Source organism: Vanessa tameamea, chromosome 4, assembly GCF_037043105.1.
Source record: "Vanessa tameamea isolate UH-Manoa-2023 chromosome 4, ilVanTame1 primary haplotype, whole genome shotgun sequence".
NCBI classification, from domain to species: Eukaryota; Metazoa; Arthropoda; class Insecta; order Lepidoptera; family Nymphalidae; genus Vanessa; species Vanessa tameamea.
The window spans coordinates 2,642,368-2,661,975 of NC_087312.1; the positions used below are offsets into that span (position 1 = coordinate 2,642,368).

The following is a 19,608-nucleotide window of genomic DNA, read 5'->3' on the forward strand; positions in this document are numbered from 1 at the left end:
CTAATATGAAATCAGCGATATCTTGACTAAAAATTAACAAATTTTAATACCAGATCTCATAAAGTTTCTGAAAAGAAAATTGGTTTATGCCAAAGCCGCGTCAGACGATAATTGGTGTTCCACAATAGTTAGACAGTTGAAGGCATCTGCTGCTGGCGTTAGAGAACTTGCGACATTAATGCTATTAATATAATCTTTGGTACATTAACGCGCCTCATGCACATTATAAATACAAGCTGCCTGATCCGACTTCGCACGGATAAAATTCATACAAAATACCTCATTTCCTATATTAAAGGTTTCAAAATAAAAAATAGTATGGTTTATAATAGCGGTGGCTTTTGTTATAAAATATATTTTCGTTCCATTTTAAGCCTTCTAGACTCAGTAGTTTTGGCTGTGTGCTAATAGTCACTTAGAACAAACAATTTTATGAGCGTACTATAGCTGTACATTCCGACTTCATCTGGGTGCAAGAATTTTTTATGCAATAAATAAATAAAAAAAAAAAGTAATTAAAATCCAAAAAAACAAAGAGAAAAACTTGATTCGTGAAACTGACACGTTATTGTATTAAGAATTAACTTTAAAATGATTATTATACATTATTCTACTATCTATAAAATAATGGCAGCTTAGTAGTATGTTTCATGTCTTATACTAAAGATATTGGAAAGTTTTCGGCAATTATCATATTTTTGCCATTAATTTTTGACCAAGTACACCATGGAGCCTGAGTAAAGTTACCACCAAAACATATCAACTAGGTTTTATTAACAGGATATGTAGTTATTATTTTATAATACTATTAAAAGTTGATATAGAATCACAAGAGTATACGAAAACATAAAAGAAAATAAAGTTAACCGCGACAAGTTTATCATAAATCTTTGAAGACGTATTATAAACCCAGTTAGAGGACGTTTTGCATACTTTCTACTTGTAACTTTGGTTGTAAATTTCGAATGAAGCACGCGAAACTGTCGTTAAAAGTTTTCATGTAGGCTTCCACTAGTGACAACCATTATGTTTTAATTGACATCATTTTTAATGTTATTTTATGTACAATATTTGCCATAATTACAGAAAATTAACGGTAAAATCCTGTAAATTTTCCACTGCTGAACGAAAGTCTTCGTAACAAAAATGAATTTTGGAGATAATTTACCACACTCCACAATGTCTTGTCCATATTTAGAACAATCGCGTCAAATCGAGTCAAAAGCAGTTTTCGTTCTCGAGGTGGACGAATACGAAACATATTACACATATGAACACCCAGTTATCTTCGCCTGCAATTGCCGGTTAAGGTTCGTAAGCCACTGGGTTCTCGATTCTTTATTATAAATATTTAAATTACAAAATTACATATATATATTTATAGTACAACTCAATGTACAAAAATGCATAATCAAAAGATAAGAGTATATTTTTTCTGTAAGAAGGAATAAACTACTACTGACTTAATAAAGGTTTGAACTGGCAGAGGATTTTATAGATAGAAATGTTTAGAGTTATGCTAGTCAATGTTTTCTTGGCTGTTGCTTTTATATCATCTTAACACCTAGGATAGAACAAAAAAAGAAGGGAAGGAATGGAGGAGGCCTTGGCCGAAACAAATTGTTGGCAAACATACCGATTTGCCAATGTCGACTCATCAGAGTCCATAATCTTAGGAATTAGTAACAATATAACAAAAATGTGTGTGAATAAAGGGTCATTATTATTATTACACATAGTAATCGTGATAGCGATATCATAAATGAATATATAATATATTTCAACAACGACAATAACATTTTGAATATTAAACTGATAATTAAAATGCCCTAAAACTTTCTAAGCTCGCGAGGCCCTTTAAGTTATATTCAAAAGCAAATTGGCTTTATAACTTTAGTTACTTTGTTGGGAAATAAATTTTATCGTGCGTTCCCAAACTACTTCCGCCAAAGTTATTTTACCTTGAAAAGTTTAGCCTATTTCAATAAATTATGGCCCGTCACTCTTGTATTTTAAATAATACTTTCTCGTTGATTATAAAACTGTGGACATCATGGTTCTAGGTTCAAGCCCCCAACTGGCCCGTAAAAAGTTGGGTTTTTCTAACTAGAAATTCTCAGTAACAACTGGAAGTTGGCAGTAGTTACTCTCCTATTATTCTGAAAACAAGTAAAACTTGGTTAAATATGAACGAGACGTGTCTGATTGTCAGAGCTATTCGCGCAATCGCCATTCATTCATCTAAAGAATTATTGAGGCATAAATTCAAAGCAATATATTGACTATACGTACAGAAAAATATAAAAGATTTTGTCAGAAAATGTGATACACAAAACGAGGAACAAATACAAACTAATTACTCCTCTTACTGGATTGTGTATTTAGTATTTTTTTGTGACGCAATATATACGTACGGTTTTACATGATCCCAGAAAGCGTTCAAAATGTCACTGTAGCTAAATAGAAAAAAAATGTAAAGAAACGCTTGCATGCAAAAAGTTATTACAATTAGCGTGTTCATGGTAATGATAGCACCATGGAAACGAATATTTGTTATCAGTTACAGGAGGCTAATCCTGTGATTGTCTACAGATATTGAATATAACAAACTGATAAATATAAACCCAGAGTATTTTTTTTTTCCGCGCCGGAGGTAGTTTTTCATTTGACAATTAATAAGTATATAAGAGTAATGTTTCTATGATGATAAAGGTCTTTGAATATTACATAAATATGAATATTGCGCACTTAAGAGTTAATATAAAAATAATTTAAGCAAAAAATTCGTTAAGCTGAGATTTTCCCTTCAACGCGTTTTGGTCTTAGCTGACGCTGCGCTGAATAATTTGATTGATGCTATCCTCCCTTCGAATTGAAACAATTTCGTGTTTGCTTTAACTTCGCGTCATTCTTGATCCAATTTAACTTGCGCTTAACTGTCTCGATTTCCTACTCAATCAAAGGATGTCTGGTTTTACGATGTCATTACGAAAACTAGCGATGAGCGAGCTAATAAGATTTATGACATTCACGAAATATATCCACGAAAGTTTCGTTTTATTTATATTTAGAATACAACTGCCTCTTTGGTCTAGAAACTAGCTAATTAAACTGAAAAGAACAGATACAAATTCATTATATCATTTATATCTTTCTGTAGTGACTTTTGCGTCTGAACCTTTTTGAATTTCTATTTTTTTTAATCTTTTATGACTCAATGAAATTAGTTGTGTATAACACAGGTTTATTACAAACTCTTTAACGAATACTTCATTTACTCTAAGTTTGCAGCTTTGTAATTTAACCACGACATTCGCATACGATGCCTGCCTTAAGGGAGATGGATTGAAGCAAATTTCAGCAAGATTCAGCTCAACAAAGGTCTCTCCTTTTAATGAACGTAATATTCCGCTTTATTTTATTTTTTAGTGAATATATCATACACTACTAATACAATACATTGATTTGATACCAATAAGGCCTTGACCAATAAGGCCCATAAGGCCTTGAAAAAATAAATTGAGTCATGCGGCTGCAGCGTATAAGCTAACCACTACACAGCGAGACAACCGTTAATCTATAGAAGGAGGTTGCTTATCTTTTTTATTACAAAGACAGACTGGCAAATGGACCACTTCAAGGTAAGTGGTCAACACCACCAAAAGACGTATTAAGGGATAGCTTTACATCTTCAATGAGCCGCCAACCTTGGAAACTGAGATTTTGGGTATTCTATACAATATGTATGCTAAAAAATTGTGAGATACCCATTGAAAACTGACTGTTTAATATTTTTTTGCCCCTAATTGACTGCATCATAATCGAAATTGGATTATCCATTATTATTGTTCAGCTAAAGTTAAATTAATGTTCTCCACTCGATTACCAAATTGGTTTTTGGGTCAAACTAATCCATTTTATGAAATTTAACATTGTGACGCCATCGGATGGAATAATTAAATTTGCTTTTGTTTTCGGTTTGTTGAATTTTATGTTTCTGAGGAAGCAAATTTACTTTTGTTTATTTATAACAGTAGGTACAACATTTTTATTACTCAAAACCAGAAGTAGGATAAATTAAATATATATATATATATAAACAACACGCACTAATGTCTTATATTTATTCACAACCAATAGGTGGTCCAAGAGAAAAATAAGTTTGGGAACTACTGGTCTAATGGAATATCTTACAGTTTTGGTTTGGTTTTCTTTGCAACCGTTGTATTGTTCAATGTTATGCTTATAACGTTCTGCACTTTATTATAAAAATAAATTATAGTCTAAGTTTTTACAAAGAGCAGAGAAGCTGCGAGAGAGCAGACATGAGGCATAAAAAGTAACCTATGTTCTTCTTTGAGTTCAACTTTGGATCACACCAAATACCATCAGATTCTGTGCGGTGGTTTGTGCGTGATAGAGTAAGAGAGAGAAAAACAGACGGAGTTACTTGATGCATTTTCGTTAAGTTTTAAATGTCATGTCAAAGCCCTAAAATAAACATTTAATTTAGGAATGATTTGTGTCCTAAAAAGTAAAAGTAAATAATCAATAAATGTTCCACTGCTGGGGAAAAGTTCTCCGCTTGACGAGAAGGTTCGATGGTTAATCCATCACATCGATTCAATTGGTTGAAAAAAAATGTAATAGAACATGCTGTTTGCGACACATAATGCTTTTTTCACGATTTAAACCTTACAACAACATAATGAATTATTCATAATACAAATTAATTTACCTTTGAATCCACAATCCTCGAATAAAAACTATGATCCAGACCTTTTTCCACTTAAGTTATTTATGATGTGTCTTATGGATAAAAATAACGTTAATGATAAGGATATAATAATCATTGTATTCTATTCCCCTTACCACTAACTCTAAGATTACATGGAAACTCAAAACAAATACATTTCCCGGAAATTGGCTGCAGAAAAACATTTCATTACCTTCCATTAAGGAATTATTCCAACAAAGAACTTATCAATTTCTTCTTTAAGTGACTTTCATGTATTGGTGTTCGTTTTCCTAGTTTCTCGAAACGTCTGAATATGCGATAAATTCACAGGGAACTTCGTGTAATACGCAATTTTGATATAAAAGTTTATAGTAACATAAATTTAAATTTAAAATACGTTTTATTTAAATTAATCCGATACTCGATCGGAAAATCTCGATTGTATTGATTTAAGGAATTATTTCATTTTTAATGTACTAATTATATTGTTCTATCTGTAAATAGAATATAATATAGTCGCATTTTGTTTGTCTTCCTCTTCTAACTTATACTAAATCGCTCAACGGATTTTGATGCGGTTTTCATTAAAAGAGAACCTTGGAAATAAAAATTACCCAAATTCGAATCCGTGAACGTGAACAAATAAAATTACGTCTCAAACCAATTCTTCTGTCATTGATATTTCACTTTGTGATATATTTGTATAAACTAATAAATAAATTAACATTGTAAAATAATTATACCTCCTTACTATTTCTTTGCAAAATGCACTTATCTAAATATAGAACAGCGAAGAGGTACTATGCATAATCTCTTCGCGAAGCTACGGCGGAAAGTAAGTGTATATTAAGACATTCCTATCAGACACAAAGTGTAAGCATATGATCTTTTAAAAAAAATAATATAGATCCAATTAATAAAATATGAAAAAATGTACGTAACAATTATTTTTTTTAAACATAAATTTAAAACTCTGCGTAAGATATATACCGTAATTAACACTGAATACATAAATAGACATATATGTTCTAGTCAAGATAATGAAAAAAAAACATTTTTCTTAACTTAATTTCAAATGAAAAATGACCTATTTTGTATATTATTAAAGTAATAATGTACCAAGAACATCACTTATTATAATTAATATTCGGACCTGCTAACGAAATTATGAAACCTTTCTCCTGTAAAGGTTACGAATGAGCTGCTGAGAGCGAAATGTTAAATGAGCCCTACTCGCTGCAAATGAGACCAATTAAACATTTAACCTTGCCTGGTAATCTAACCAGTATTTATCCTGGATTTTATGATTACGTATCATATTCTGACTTCAATTACTTTACTTAAATTTTTAGTACCGTGTAATTAAATCTGGCAGTGACTGAAAAGATGAAAAGTCCAGTCCACGTCCAGTACATTTCACAAGTCTTGGAGAAGATGTGGACCTGATAACATAGTGTGTTCAAATGCGATTTCGATACAAGTCAGCACATCAATCTAAATATAGGTTTCTTCACAATGTTTTCTCACAAGAAAATCACAGTAGTGCTTGTCTAGGTTTAAAGATCCTTTCTTCAGTTATGAGATAAAATTGAGTGTCAAAGAAAAGGGCACAAAATAGTCAGCATATAATAACAACCGATTGGGGTAAGATACATTAAGTACTAGCGACCCCATGGGCGGGGCGGCTTCGCACGGGTGCAATACTGATACTAATTATACTACAGAATATCTTACAACGTTCACAGTTTTTAGACAATACAAAACGTTAGACAATCAGTCGTTAAACAATACAAAACGCCCCTGCATTTTAAATTTATAATATCTTCGAAAATATTCATTTAAATTACATGCTGTAAAGGGCCATATTGATCTATATGAAATGCACAATGTATTTAAGGTACTTTATTCGATGAGGATTAAGTAATGATCCACTGTTGTATAAATATTCAAATTCCATACGTAAAATGTTATGAACTTGAGAATTTTAGGTGTTTATGATAAAAATGTCACGAATGACACGCAATAAGAATGTTGTAAAGCATGTATAGAAATATTTAAAAGGGAAAGTGAATTCTTCGTGCAGTCTTCCGCTTCGGGTTCAAGAAAATTACAAACATTCCGCGAAACTCTGGCAAATTCTTTACACAACTTCGCTAATATTCTGTTATCATTTCTTTGATAGTCTTTTAGACTTTTTAAGTGCTCGGGTAAATTTATTTTCCAAGCTTTACTCATTTTTATTATGAAACTTTGCGGAATAGCGCATATAATGTTGAGCTTTATTAAAACTTTCACTTCATTATAAATTTTCTTATCTTTCTTCACTCATCAAAAATTCAATCAAATCAAATCAAAATATATTTATTATGTAATATACTAGGTTCTCGTCATTTTATACATATAATTGTACATAGTTGATTTTGTTTTTCATTTGATTTAAACATTAACTGTAGTTGATTCCAATAGAAGAAGGAATGAAGATAAACAAAACTTAGACTTAGGTATTTGATGCGCTTTGCTAATAGCTCAGCTATATTAACAGTTCTTGAACTTCAATACAATACTATCCTACATTACTACTTATATCCATATTATTTTACTTCCAAAGTTCTAATATCATCATCCTCCTGCCCTTATCCCAATTTTACTTGGGGTCGACGCAGCATGTCTTCTTCTTCCATACTTCTCTGTCGGACGTCATCTCACTAGTAACATTCTTTCTAACCATATCGTCTTTCACACAATCCATCCATCGTTTCTTAGGTCTTCCCCTACCTCTATATCCATCCACATCCATTTTCAAAACCTTTCTCACAACATGGTCCTCATTCCTCCGCATAACATGCCCATACCAAGACAGCCGGTTTCCAGATAGCTTCTCGGTTACCGGTGCCACTTTCAAACTTCCTCTTATGTACTCATTCCTTAATCTATCCATTCGCGTAACACCACACATTCCTCTCAGCATTCTCATCTCCGCCACATGCAATTGTCTTTCAGTCATCCCTTTTATAGCCCAACACTCTGATCCATATAGAACAGCAGGTCTGACCATGGTCTTATAGATCTTCCCCTTAAGTTTAAATAGTTCTAATAATAAAGTTCTAATAATAACTTCGTTAATGTACAAAACGCTATTTCTTCACAAATCCATACTGAAAATCATAGAATATTTAGGCTCTCGACCAATTATACAGTGACAATTCGGTGCCTCTTTGTAGTCGAAATAGATTATACTGAGAATCTGAACTGAAACCAAAAGAAAGAAGAGAATTCAACGAGTACCTACACCGCGCACCTTCAATAGAATGACGGTTCAAAAGTGCTTATAAGATCCTACTAAAGAATATTCCGTATATAATTTACCAAAAATAAACCCCTTACTCCAGTACTATTTATCCAACATATTAAAAACAGTCTAGTCCTTATCTTTACACTTTTCGGTCCATATTTTTCGAAATATATATATAAAAGAAATAAATTTTAAATTTCAGCAGAATATTCCCTGTAAAAATCCAAGAGCAGACACTCATGTAATTCAAAAAGCGGATAGAGGAATCTCTCATGTTGTTCCACTACATGGGAATGTACGCGGTTGAAAAAATATTCACTAGCATCTGAGACTTGCGAAAGAGCTATTTATTTTACTTTTTTATAGAGAAAAGATCACAACTTCGTAAATACTGATTTGTCTCTCTAGGCACGAACAGTAAAATCTTTAACATATATATGGCTTGCTGATTTCGTGAACTTTATCCAAAAAACAATCCAAAAACTTACGCCGTTCTGCTTTGGGATTATCATTAATCATCTATCATTATTGACGATGTCAGCCATGGTTAATGTTTCTCGCACTGCCCTCTTACCACCGGGTATTCTATTTGCCCATATATTAGAACTAAATAAAAGTATATAGCGTCAAAGGTTCTAAATCGAAATTACGTCACCAAAATGAAAAAAGGAAGTTACCATATAAGTTCCTGCTGAACATCTTATTCATTCCCCACAATTGAGACTATAAATGATCCTTCAAACTGCTCCACTTAACTATGCTCTGACTCGTTAGCCTGAACGTCTTTTACGACAATCAAACGATATTTCCAATAGAGGAATTGAAAGTTTTATTCCACCGGGTGTTTTACGGTCTGTGAATAAGAAAAATTGACGCGAAACCAAACGATTTGATTCAAATCGACGATGTCGCAGAAACTCCGAGATGTAAATTGATCGAATTCTTCTGATTTAACATTCGGAACGATTCCTGCATATAATCGAAGACGTTTCATTCCAAATTATATTCAAGTGTATGTAAAATAAAACTTACGATAATGGCAATCTTGACGATTTCGTTTTAAGTTTCGAATTTAGGCGTCTTGGACACTTTTTATACTATTTTTAACGGTATTACCTACAAAATATTTTCTCAAAAGTTAAACCAACTTTGGAGAGGCACTTACTCAGTAGCAAAATTACACTTTTGAAGCCAGCGCACTGTGGCAACTTTAATTAGATCTGTACTTCTTAATTTTTTCTCTAAAATTTATTTTTATTAAATACAAAAGTGTGCTTTTAATACCTCAGCTGGGTATTTCCGTACGGTCGAAATCTATTTAACAAGAAAGTACTAAATACTTGATAAAGTTTCCAAATGCATCTAACTTAATCCGTCCTAATCTGTCATTAATTTCATATTCAGCGGATCATGAATGCTTTTGGCTTCCGAGATTCCATTTATTATGAACACGTTAAGCCGGGTGGGTTTAGGATGCTTCAAACTCGTCGTTCGGAATAAAACTTGAACATAGAACCTTTGTCGATTTCGACCACCACATGTTCAAGATAAGTAGAGTATTTTCGGACAAGTATTAATTGATATGTTAGTATAAAATTAACAGCAGAAAAATTAGTAACATTGAACTTGAACACTATTTTTTACGATGCTAATTTTTTATCGGTTTTCCGTTTTTTAATCACTGGCAAATATTTAATTTAAATAAATCCTTTAGTTTAATAAACCCTGTAAAAATATATATAATTTATAATTTTAATAAACCTTTGATATTTATTACCACAATTTCTATAAATTGAAGAGAAATATTTTCTTTTCTGATAAAAATTTCCAAGACTCTAGTCTAATACACTTTCAATAACCGAAAATTTTAAATATCAAAACTTGTTCGTACACCAAAGAAGGCCCAAATCTCTTTTATTTTAATAAGTGAAACGAAAAACTAATTAAGTAACCCTCATTGAGCGAGTAAATTAATTTTAAAACGACTAGCATAAATAGCATTTATATTTTAAATTAAACGTATATTATCTACGACACGCATTTGTTTAAATTTTTTACTAGGAATGGAAATGTTATTAAAGTCTTGAAAAAAGGTTTCAATGTTACATAACGCATTTAAACCATTCACTACACCACTACCGTTGGCGAAAGTAGTTTTTTTCGTGTTGGTAATTTTGTGAAAAACAATTCCTTGGTGTATTATCTGTCTTTAATAAAATTTATTATCAATATAATTGCAAATAAGTTTAAAAGGACAAAAAAGTAAAATCAAACATTAATTACAAGGTCAATACAATGACTTTCACGTTATCAAGTAAAGTATAAAAAATTGTACCGTCGACAGGACCAAGTGTATGCGATATTCTCGCTTAACTCAGTCAGTTAGATAAGAAAATGTTTTTGCAAGATTTGACCCAAGACTAAAAAGTAATGTTAGATATTGAGACCACGACGATTTTGGTTTATGGAATAAGGTGTATCTTTTAGTGAATAGAAAACTTTCGGGAAAGTAGGATAGAACCCACTCTACATTTTTGTTAAGGACAGTGGACATATCATTAATGGAAATATGTTTGATATTCAAACGAGACGAATCTTATTTCAAAAAATGAAAGGCAGTTAGAGACCCTTAAAAAGGCTCTCTTTATTAGCATCTACATCGTTGACCCGAAAATTCTGCGAAGCCAAATCTGTGTGTCGTATGAACTAAAGAATAAGTCGTACTTATCTTAAATTACTGGACATGTATATAACATACATATATTTTGAGATATACTTGCGACATGTCTGTAAAGGGACCTGATAATTTCGGCAAATGTTTATAGATATCTATATAAATCACATCTGAAAATGAATAGTAGCTATTGAAGAATGTTAGCGTGTAATTATTATTATTAAATAATTGGTTTTATTTCAATTCAAAAATTTTAAAAGAATTAAAGGTTTAATCATTGATTAAAATTAAAAAAATTATATCGAGCCATTGAACGGTAGGCATTGCATTCGTTTTTTAAATAATTAGTAAAGGCATATCTTCTTTATCGGTTATCTTTCCGTTGCGTTTAAAAAAAGGTACAAGTTACAAAGTATTCGTTACAAATTATATATAAAAAGAACTTCATGTTATAGTTCGTAATCTAATTATTGGCATTTCATTTATCTGATTAAGTTCGTACATTATACTGTTGTTGGCACGTACGTAAATATTGCGAGTACCATAAAAGTACAATAGGCACGCGAGTATAGTTATTAAAAAACAAATTAATTTAAAAACAATTTTTTATAACAGATTTATGTATAAAAAAAAATCATATATATGCTATTAAACGTTGAGGAGTTCTTGTAATCAATCCTGGGCGCCAATTCCCTAATAAATTGTCACTAAAGTGGGATAAATCGCAATCAAGTCGAGACGTAATCGTTGCCGTTCAGCCGTTTTCCTATTCAACTAACTACCGTATTATCACGGGGAATGTTCCGACGAATTGTTTGGATTAATCCCGGCTGCTGAATTCCACTTTCGGACATCTTGTCAGAATTCGAAGTTTCATCGGGACCATCTAGATGTCTGAAAACCTAAAAAAAGGCATTTTCTGTCTCGCACAACTACTTTATAGCTCCAGCTTTCACCGGTGGTTTTTCCGAAGCGATACGACTTGGGAACCTTCAAGAAAACTTACATAATTCTCAAAGACCGGCAACGCACCTACAAGTCCCTCGGTGTTGCAGATGTCCATGGGCAGATAATATACACCTACTAATATTTGAAATTAAGTCTGTCTGTGTATTGCTCTTTCACTGTCCAAACCACTGAACCGGATTGAATGAAATTCGGTATGAAGCAAGTTTGACCTTTTTTATGCCTACGACGAACGCCCAGCCCCTAAAAAGCGAGCGAAGCCGCGAGCGACAATTAAGGTTCTAAAATAGTGGGATTAGTATGTGTTGATTTGCAAGCAGGACATATAAGTTTAATTGTATTTTATTAACATAATATTATTATGTAGGTATTTGGAAAGGTGTAACTACTGAATTAGAGTACCCAATTGACTCAAAGTTACTTGTAAGAGCATACTTGAATAAAGAATATTTTGTTAAGTAAATCTTTCGAAAAATTTTTTTGCAATATTTTAATACAATATATGAGTAAGTCCAATCCGCTTTCATTAGGAAAATACATGGAACCCATGGAGCGTTCTCAGCGGGCTTTTAGCGTTTTACGGAATTTGTAAGAGCAATAATATAGTTTTCCTGTTCAGTTTTCTTTGTATAACTAGAATTTAATCCAATTAATGATCATTTACTGTATTAAATATTTCAAATGTGATTTCGCGAAACTTATATGAATGTATAACATTAACACATTTGAAATTAAATGTAATTTTATTATTTATTTTTTGTCAATGAATACTTTTACAATATTTCAGTCACATTTGACGTTGTCAACCAGATAACTGGAAGAAGTTGGTTGTGGTGAGTAAAGTTGAAGGTAAAAGACCCGCGGCCGATTACCTAGCCACTGGATAACGAAACTCACTGACCTTTTAACAACTGTGCTAAGGAAAGCTGAAAACCGAACGTGATTGAAAAATATTACAAGCAATTTAACGCTGGATTTTCAAAGCCAGGACTATAATAAAGAGAACGACCTTGAAGAAGAAAAGTTCTTATAATAAAATAGGCACAGACCAAAAATTTTTTTAATCTGTTGACGATATTTCGATTTATGAAATATGTCAATTCATAATGTAAAAATTATATATACATGTATGTTTTCTTTGAATTTTCATTAATGATTATGATCGAATTTCGATTACCGATTGAATAGAACTCTCTTTGTAAGTAGGTATAATTAATGTAGTAGGTACAATATTACTCGTATAATTTCAAATTTATTTTATTGAGCCAATTTATCTTTCTCTGTTATTTATATTGATCATATTATGTAATTTGTTCGTCATTTTGGTGTTAAATGATCGCGTAAGGTATCGGCGAAAGTGACCACTTACCATCAAGCAGCTCATTTTACCGTCAGCCAAGTAGTAAAAGTGATCAAAACACAATTTTAAAACGGACACGCTAATAATATTTAAATAGATAAAAGCGAGCGAGCCGAGATGGCCCAGTGGTTAGAACGCGTGCATCTTAACCGATGATTTCGGGTTCAAACCCAGGCAGGCACCACTGAATTTACATGTGCTTAATTTGTTTATAATTCATCTCGTGCTCGGCGGTGAAGGAAAACATCGTGAGGAAACCTGCATGTGTCTAATTTCAACGAAATTCTGCCACATGTGTATTCCACCAACCCGCATTGGAGCAGCGTGGTGGAATATGCTCCATACCTTCTCCTCAACGGGAGAGGAGGCCTTAGCCCAGCAGTGGGAAATTTACAGGCTGATTATGTTTATGTTTTATGTAAAAGCGAGCGCTGCACAGTTTATAAAATATTCAAACAATCTGATTACAATGTCTATAAGTACAATAACTTAGTTTTGTTTTTAAAGTTTACAACGTAATAGAGGGTTTAGACCGTTACTACAAATGGAAAAAATACAATAATAATTTATTTTAAGAAAGATTATTTAACATCAAATTTTATATAAAATACGCTAATATAGCGACAGTTGTTTTGTTCTCATTGAACATAAATTACGCGCGTAATATTGTGATGAATGTTAGCTATGCAAGGTTATGAATATTAATTTTTTTGTCCATTAATATCTACATGAGCCGAGATGGCCCAGTGGTTAGAACGCGTGCATCTTAACCGATGATTTCGGGTTCAAACCCAGGCAAACACCACTTAATTCTCTTGTGCTTAATTTGTGTTCATAATTCATCTCGTGTTCGGCGGTGATGGAAAACATTTCATCTTAAATCTAAAAGGTGTATAAGTATATAGAACCTTATCGTACCTTTGTGGGTAGTTAGTCATGAATATGTAGTTTAGAAAACATTTATTTAGTCGCACATGACATTGGCGAAATAATCTGTGCCTTCTCGGCACAAATATAAGCCAAATTAAAAAAAAAAGCGTTTAATTAGCAGAGTAGCCGATAGCGCACCAAAATAAAATGTGGCAAAGTGACATCTATTGGATGAAAGTTGAACTATTGCGAAGTTCAGTTTAGAATAAACACACTGGGTAATTAAAATATTTAAAAAAAAGCTGTTTTCGGCATTTCCATTCACGTCAGAATTGTTTACCACCTAATAAGATCATTTTTATTCCCATAGCAATATACAGATCCTAGGCTACCTTATTATTTAAATTAATTACGATCGGTTTAAAGTTTTAGTCGTGATAAGATTATAGAAAAATGCTTATCAATCAAATGATAAGCATTTTTCATTTTTGATACCTATAAATTTAATGTATATTCGGCCTTTATATCACATTTTTTTGAAATTATAAACAGCATTTGAGAAATGAAAAATAGCGCCATCTATGAAGAATGTTATGAACTAGTTAGAATTGGTCTTTTATGAAAAACGGTTTTAGTGTACTCTAAGAGATGGCGTTATTAACAAAAATTTTTCACAATATTGTATTAGTATAAAATTAATTTAAAAAATGATTTATATTTATATTTATAATTATGTATTCATGTCTATGTTTAATATTGCTTCAAGCTATGTGGACTTACCTGTATAATATCGACGTTTACAAGACTCGCCTCCCAGAAGTCTTCAATGTTCTCGGGGAAATCACACTCATTCCTTGGATCAGGACTCAGCCCAGGATCCCTGGTCTTGAAAACGAAGACAAGACCACCATCCGTCTCGTCCGGTCGCCAAGAACCACACATAGTTGCTACAGTTCTCTGACTCACTGAAGTCTCAACCGAATTCTCATGTTTCACTTTCTTCACTGGACTATGTTCGAAATTTAAATCACTTTTTACTTTATGGCCAGAATTTGCCATTTTTGATAAACGCCAAAAATTATCTCTAGGATGTTGCAACGTAAGCACTAGTTGTTTAAAATTGAAAAAACTCTTTAACCTGTTAATCATGAAAAATATTATTATATAGTAGTTTAATTTATAATGTTAAAGCAAGTTGATAGTAAATAAGATATTAATATCAAACATACCAATACTTATGTACATAAATTTAAAAAAAATGTACCGAATTAAATTTTTGCCTGTAAATTTAGTAAACTATTTAAAATTATACATATAATATAAAATACATAATATAATTGATGCTTTAGCTTTAGTAATAAGTTTAAATTGAACTTTTTTTGAAGTTGGATTTGTGGAAGAAGAGGTTATTTAAAGAAATCAGAAAGTGAATAGAACTACGCTTATTATTTGAAATGTACGATTTAATAAAGTGTTTTTTTTATATTCATTTAAATATCACTGAAAATCTGTTTATAATCACAATATTTTAGGTTATCCTTCCGTTACTGATATAGCGGCATGTCAAACCTAAAATGCAAAAGTCAAAACAATGTAATGTGTTGCCAGTACCTTATTTTCAAATATAACTTAAATTCCAATTACCAATAACATTAATAACTATTATGAATTGTAAAAAACAAATGTTTTTCAGATTATTTTAAGTTATTGTTCACTATTTTTTATGACGTAAACATTTATGACATACAATTTGAAATAAGATATGATGAGGTACTATAAAATGTTAAAATTGCGCAATAGATGGCGCTGTTTGTTTTGTTAATATCAATAGCATTAGTCGTGCAATTATTGTATTTTACTTCGTAAAATAAATAGTGTAATAAAGTATTATAAAAATGCATAGCTATCTCATAAGCCTTTACAAATCAAATAAAAACTAGTTTTAGTTGATTGCAATATCTATCAAATATAAATTGTTATTAATTCGTTAATTATTTATATAGGCATATTATTCGATACAAGATTATATTGATGATAAAAAAGCGTGGAGTTAATGCTTGTTGACTTCCAGGCAGGAGACATAACATACGTATATAATTGTATTTAACTAACATGACTGTATTTTTAGATATTGAAAAAGAGTAACTACTGAATTTCTTGCCGGTTCTTCTCGGTAGAATCTACATTCTTAACCGGTGGTAGCTTTACTTTAAATAATTTGTTAAGTGACGATTCAAAAGTGCTTGTAAAAGACTACTTGAATAAAGTATATTTTGATTTTGATAATGGATACGAGAAAAATTAAATAATATATCACTCGTTATAAAAAATACCTTCCGTTTTAGTAGCAAATCAATTAGTTGTCAGATAAAATATATATCAATTCTCCCATAAAAATATTCCTTAGTAAATAAATCAATTGTAAAGCATTCCTATATTAATTTTATGCAACGGTATTAAAATATTTATCATATACGCATTTACCTATTATTTCAAAATGAACAAGACTATGAAATGAAACAGTTGTATTTCGGAACGTTAAATAAAATTTGTCTTTCATCCCGGCAAAATGGTTTAACAACACAATCAACGAAAGTAAAAGGTTTCACTCAACAAAAACATCGGTCGTTTTCATAGAAAACAGCCGAAGAACCGCTTGTAGACAGTTAACCCCATCGGCTTATTTACATGTAAAACGGGGTTAGGAAAAAATGAAGCTGTTACATAAATAGAAATTTGAATGGAAAAGGTAGCCTTTGAACTATCAGTTTATATTTAAATTGCTTGTAATGTTTACTGTTTCATACTTTAAAATAACATTAATCCAAATATTGTTAACACTATTAACAAATAACACAGTAGGTACCCAAAAAACCCGACTTTGAAGATATACATAGATTAAAAAAAAAATCTTAATACTTACCAAACTGAAATTCATTCATCACTGTATATTTCTTTTTAAAGGAGTTTTTATTGTATGCCAAAGGAAAAAAAATTGCTTACTGTGTCCGTCAGATATTAACAAAAATGCCGCGTCATCCGCATTTAGATATTTCAGCTGGTATTTTCTCACTGAATAAAGTGCTTTCGTTAAGAACTGTAAATAACAATTAATATAAATAATAAGATACAGTTAATGGGAGAAGCATAAGGTGTAAATCTGGAAAAACAAGAAATGCTATAGTTTTTAATACATTTAAGCGTTAAATTACGTATAATTTTTATGAATAATAACAAAAAATATAATTATAAAGTACATCCTAAATTAATGTACTTACAAGAAATAACAATTTTTTTTAGAATTATTACTCAAATTGTTTTAATTATTGATGGTTTTTATGGTGTCAACAAAATTTAAATTTTAGTTCAGTTGGTAAGGCCTGGTACAGCATAAATTGCGTCAAAATAGGTACTATAACTATTTTTTGTATCTACTACTAATTGAGAACATAAATAATTGTTAATCACAATAATTAACATTCTCAATAAAATTAAATAATTATTTTTTGGTTTGGTTATAATTATCCAAAATCACATCCAATCTAATCGCTAGATAATACAAATTTCTGCTGATTCTGAGGTCTACGAATTCCGAGTCGGGCCAATATAAATTATGTTATAGCTGCACATGATCAAAGATTAGTCATGTAAGCCTTCCTATTTGGAAGTGGCAGGTGCGTAAACATTATAAATGTGCACTTTAATATTTCCCGCTAAGCCGACTACTCACAATAGTCTGACCGTAGCATTCACGTAGGTATGCTTTCTGCTTCAATCCTTTTAAGTTTAATATATAAGTTATGGATGTATTCATAAGTAGAAGGGATAGGGTAAGTTAAGAAAAATAATAAATGTTTATAACACTAAGATCACATACCATTGGTTAGTAAATAATAACACAATTATATAAAATATAATATAATAATGAAAAAAGTCCAGTACGCATTTTCTTGAATGGTTGTCAATTTTTTTACATGGCAACACTGAAACAGATATCATTAACGCATGAAATATGTCCTTAGTGTCCACTGTCCACTCAGTCGATTGTCTACGCGGTAATCGCTTAGGGTTGGCGACGTCTGTAAAGTATCAACTAAATGATCTGACGACGTGACAAATGGAGACGTCTAAATAGTTGTCGGATCTTTGGCCCGGGCAATGAAGTACGCGGAAAATATGTGGAGAAAGTGCTTGAAATTATTCTTAATTTTTTATATTTGGATCACAAATCTATATTATTCTATAAATTTAAATTTATATTTATCAAAATATTTAGTTTGTCAGAATCATTGTGTTCAAAAGTTACACAAACTTTGCGTTTACAGTCGACGATATTAATAAGTAATTCAAATCTCATTCCGTCATAATAAAATTTACTTTGATAAAATTTAACCTTTCCCGGTACCTACATATTGTACTATTGTACTGGTTGAGTAGTAACGACTAATTAAAAACTGCTTGTAATACAGAGGTTACTTGAATTAAGTTCATGTTAATTTTTTACGCTATTTAAGAAATTCTGATTGAAAAATGATGTTTTTGGAATTTAAATAATGTATGAAAGCTTAACGTTTAAAACGTTTGTTTTAAAAAGTAGTCTTTTATGTTGTTCAGAATACTAGCTATACAAACCTTTGCTAAGAGAATAAAAAGAAAAACATACGCATCTTTTTGTGTAAGTGGTGAAATATCTGCATATGAAATTCTGTCAAATGGAAGAAACTCACTGCCGAACTCGAGCGTAGAATGTCAGAATGTGATTTGCGACATTGACTATTATAATTATAAAATTTATAGAATAGACACATCAAAATTACATATCGCCCTAAGTTGTCTGTCAACATTTCACAAGTGAGATACGAAGTGAATTCTTAAGGAATCGCACTGCAGCTTTGAAGGATAAGCTCTAAACTTATTTATTTCTCTAAACTTCTTATAAGGTGATGACTATTTGACAAGACGGACAAGTCTAAAATAGCATGTGTGATTATTAAGCCACTGTTAAACATAGGACTTTCTTTCACAAGGGTGATAACCCCTAGAATAATTCCATGATTAATGATAATTAATCATGGAATTATTCCAAGGTGCATCAAGATTTCCAATTTTTCGCCTTCCGCGTCCAGGCAGATCCTCCTCCTTCAGGTTTTAGAACATCTAAATAATGACGCATCTCTGAAGGATGGATTTCGTGCAGGCGTCGTCTATGTCATCATTATTCTGTATTGTCCCATTTTAAAATGTAATATTTAAATGAAAAACAGTACACGTTTGTAAACAACTGGTGTAAGGCACATAACCTCATAATGGTTTTTGATATAATTCATTCATGTAAAACAAGGATTTACGAGACTGATTAAAAAATGTAAACGCGTATTTCGTGACTTGAAAAGATAAGAATCATGTGGTTTGAAATGATAGTGGAAAATGTATTAGCGGTGGTTTTTCCCCGCCATATGTCATAGACAATCTCGCTTTCATAGAGAGAGTGCAGGACACCAGTCAAGCTAGCGTGAAATATTTTATGACTATAATAATATGTACGAGTAACTTGCTCTTTCAATTTATAATAAATTTTATTAAAAAATTGTAATTAATTTAATAGCCTATTGAAATTTTATAAAAGATGTGACTGAAACAGGAAATTCTAAATTTAATTTTAAAATTTTTCATAGATCTTTTTTTAAATAACTTGTTATGAGCATGGT

At 31.3% G+C, this 19,608-nt stretch overlaps 2 protein-coding genes across 4 annotated transcripts in view; both read right to left on the reverse strand.

Moving 5' to 3' along the window:
* The window catches only part of LOC113395415 (pseudouridylate synthase RPUSD2-like), a 405,111-nt gene extending 389,636 nt beyond the window's left edge, over nt 1–15,475 (reverse strand). The window contains exons 1-2 of one of the 3 annotated variants that reach the window (XM_026633014.2): nt 15,423–15,475; nt 14,681–15,038 (exon numbers count right to left, since the gene is read on the reverse strand). In XM_026633014.2, coding sequence (XP_026488799.2) covers nt 14,681–14,959 — 279 coding nt within the window. In that variant the 5' untranslated portion in view covers nt 14,960–15,038; nt 15,423–15,475. Of the gene's footprint in view, nt 1–14,680; nt 15,094–15,422 lie in introns of those variants that run through there. The other 2 variants (XM_026633013.2, XM_064220614.1) reach the window with 2 other exon arrangements.
* LOC113395392 (lysosomal thioesterase PPT2 homolog) overlaps nt 1–19,608 on the reverse strand; it is a 266,083-nt gene that overhangs the window by 45,812 nt on the left and 200,663 nt on the right. The gene's annotated exons all lie outside the window — the stretch shown is intronic.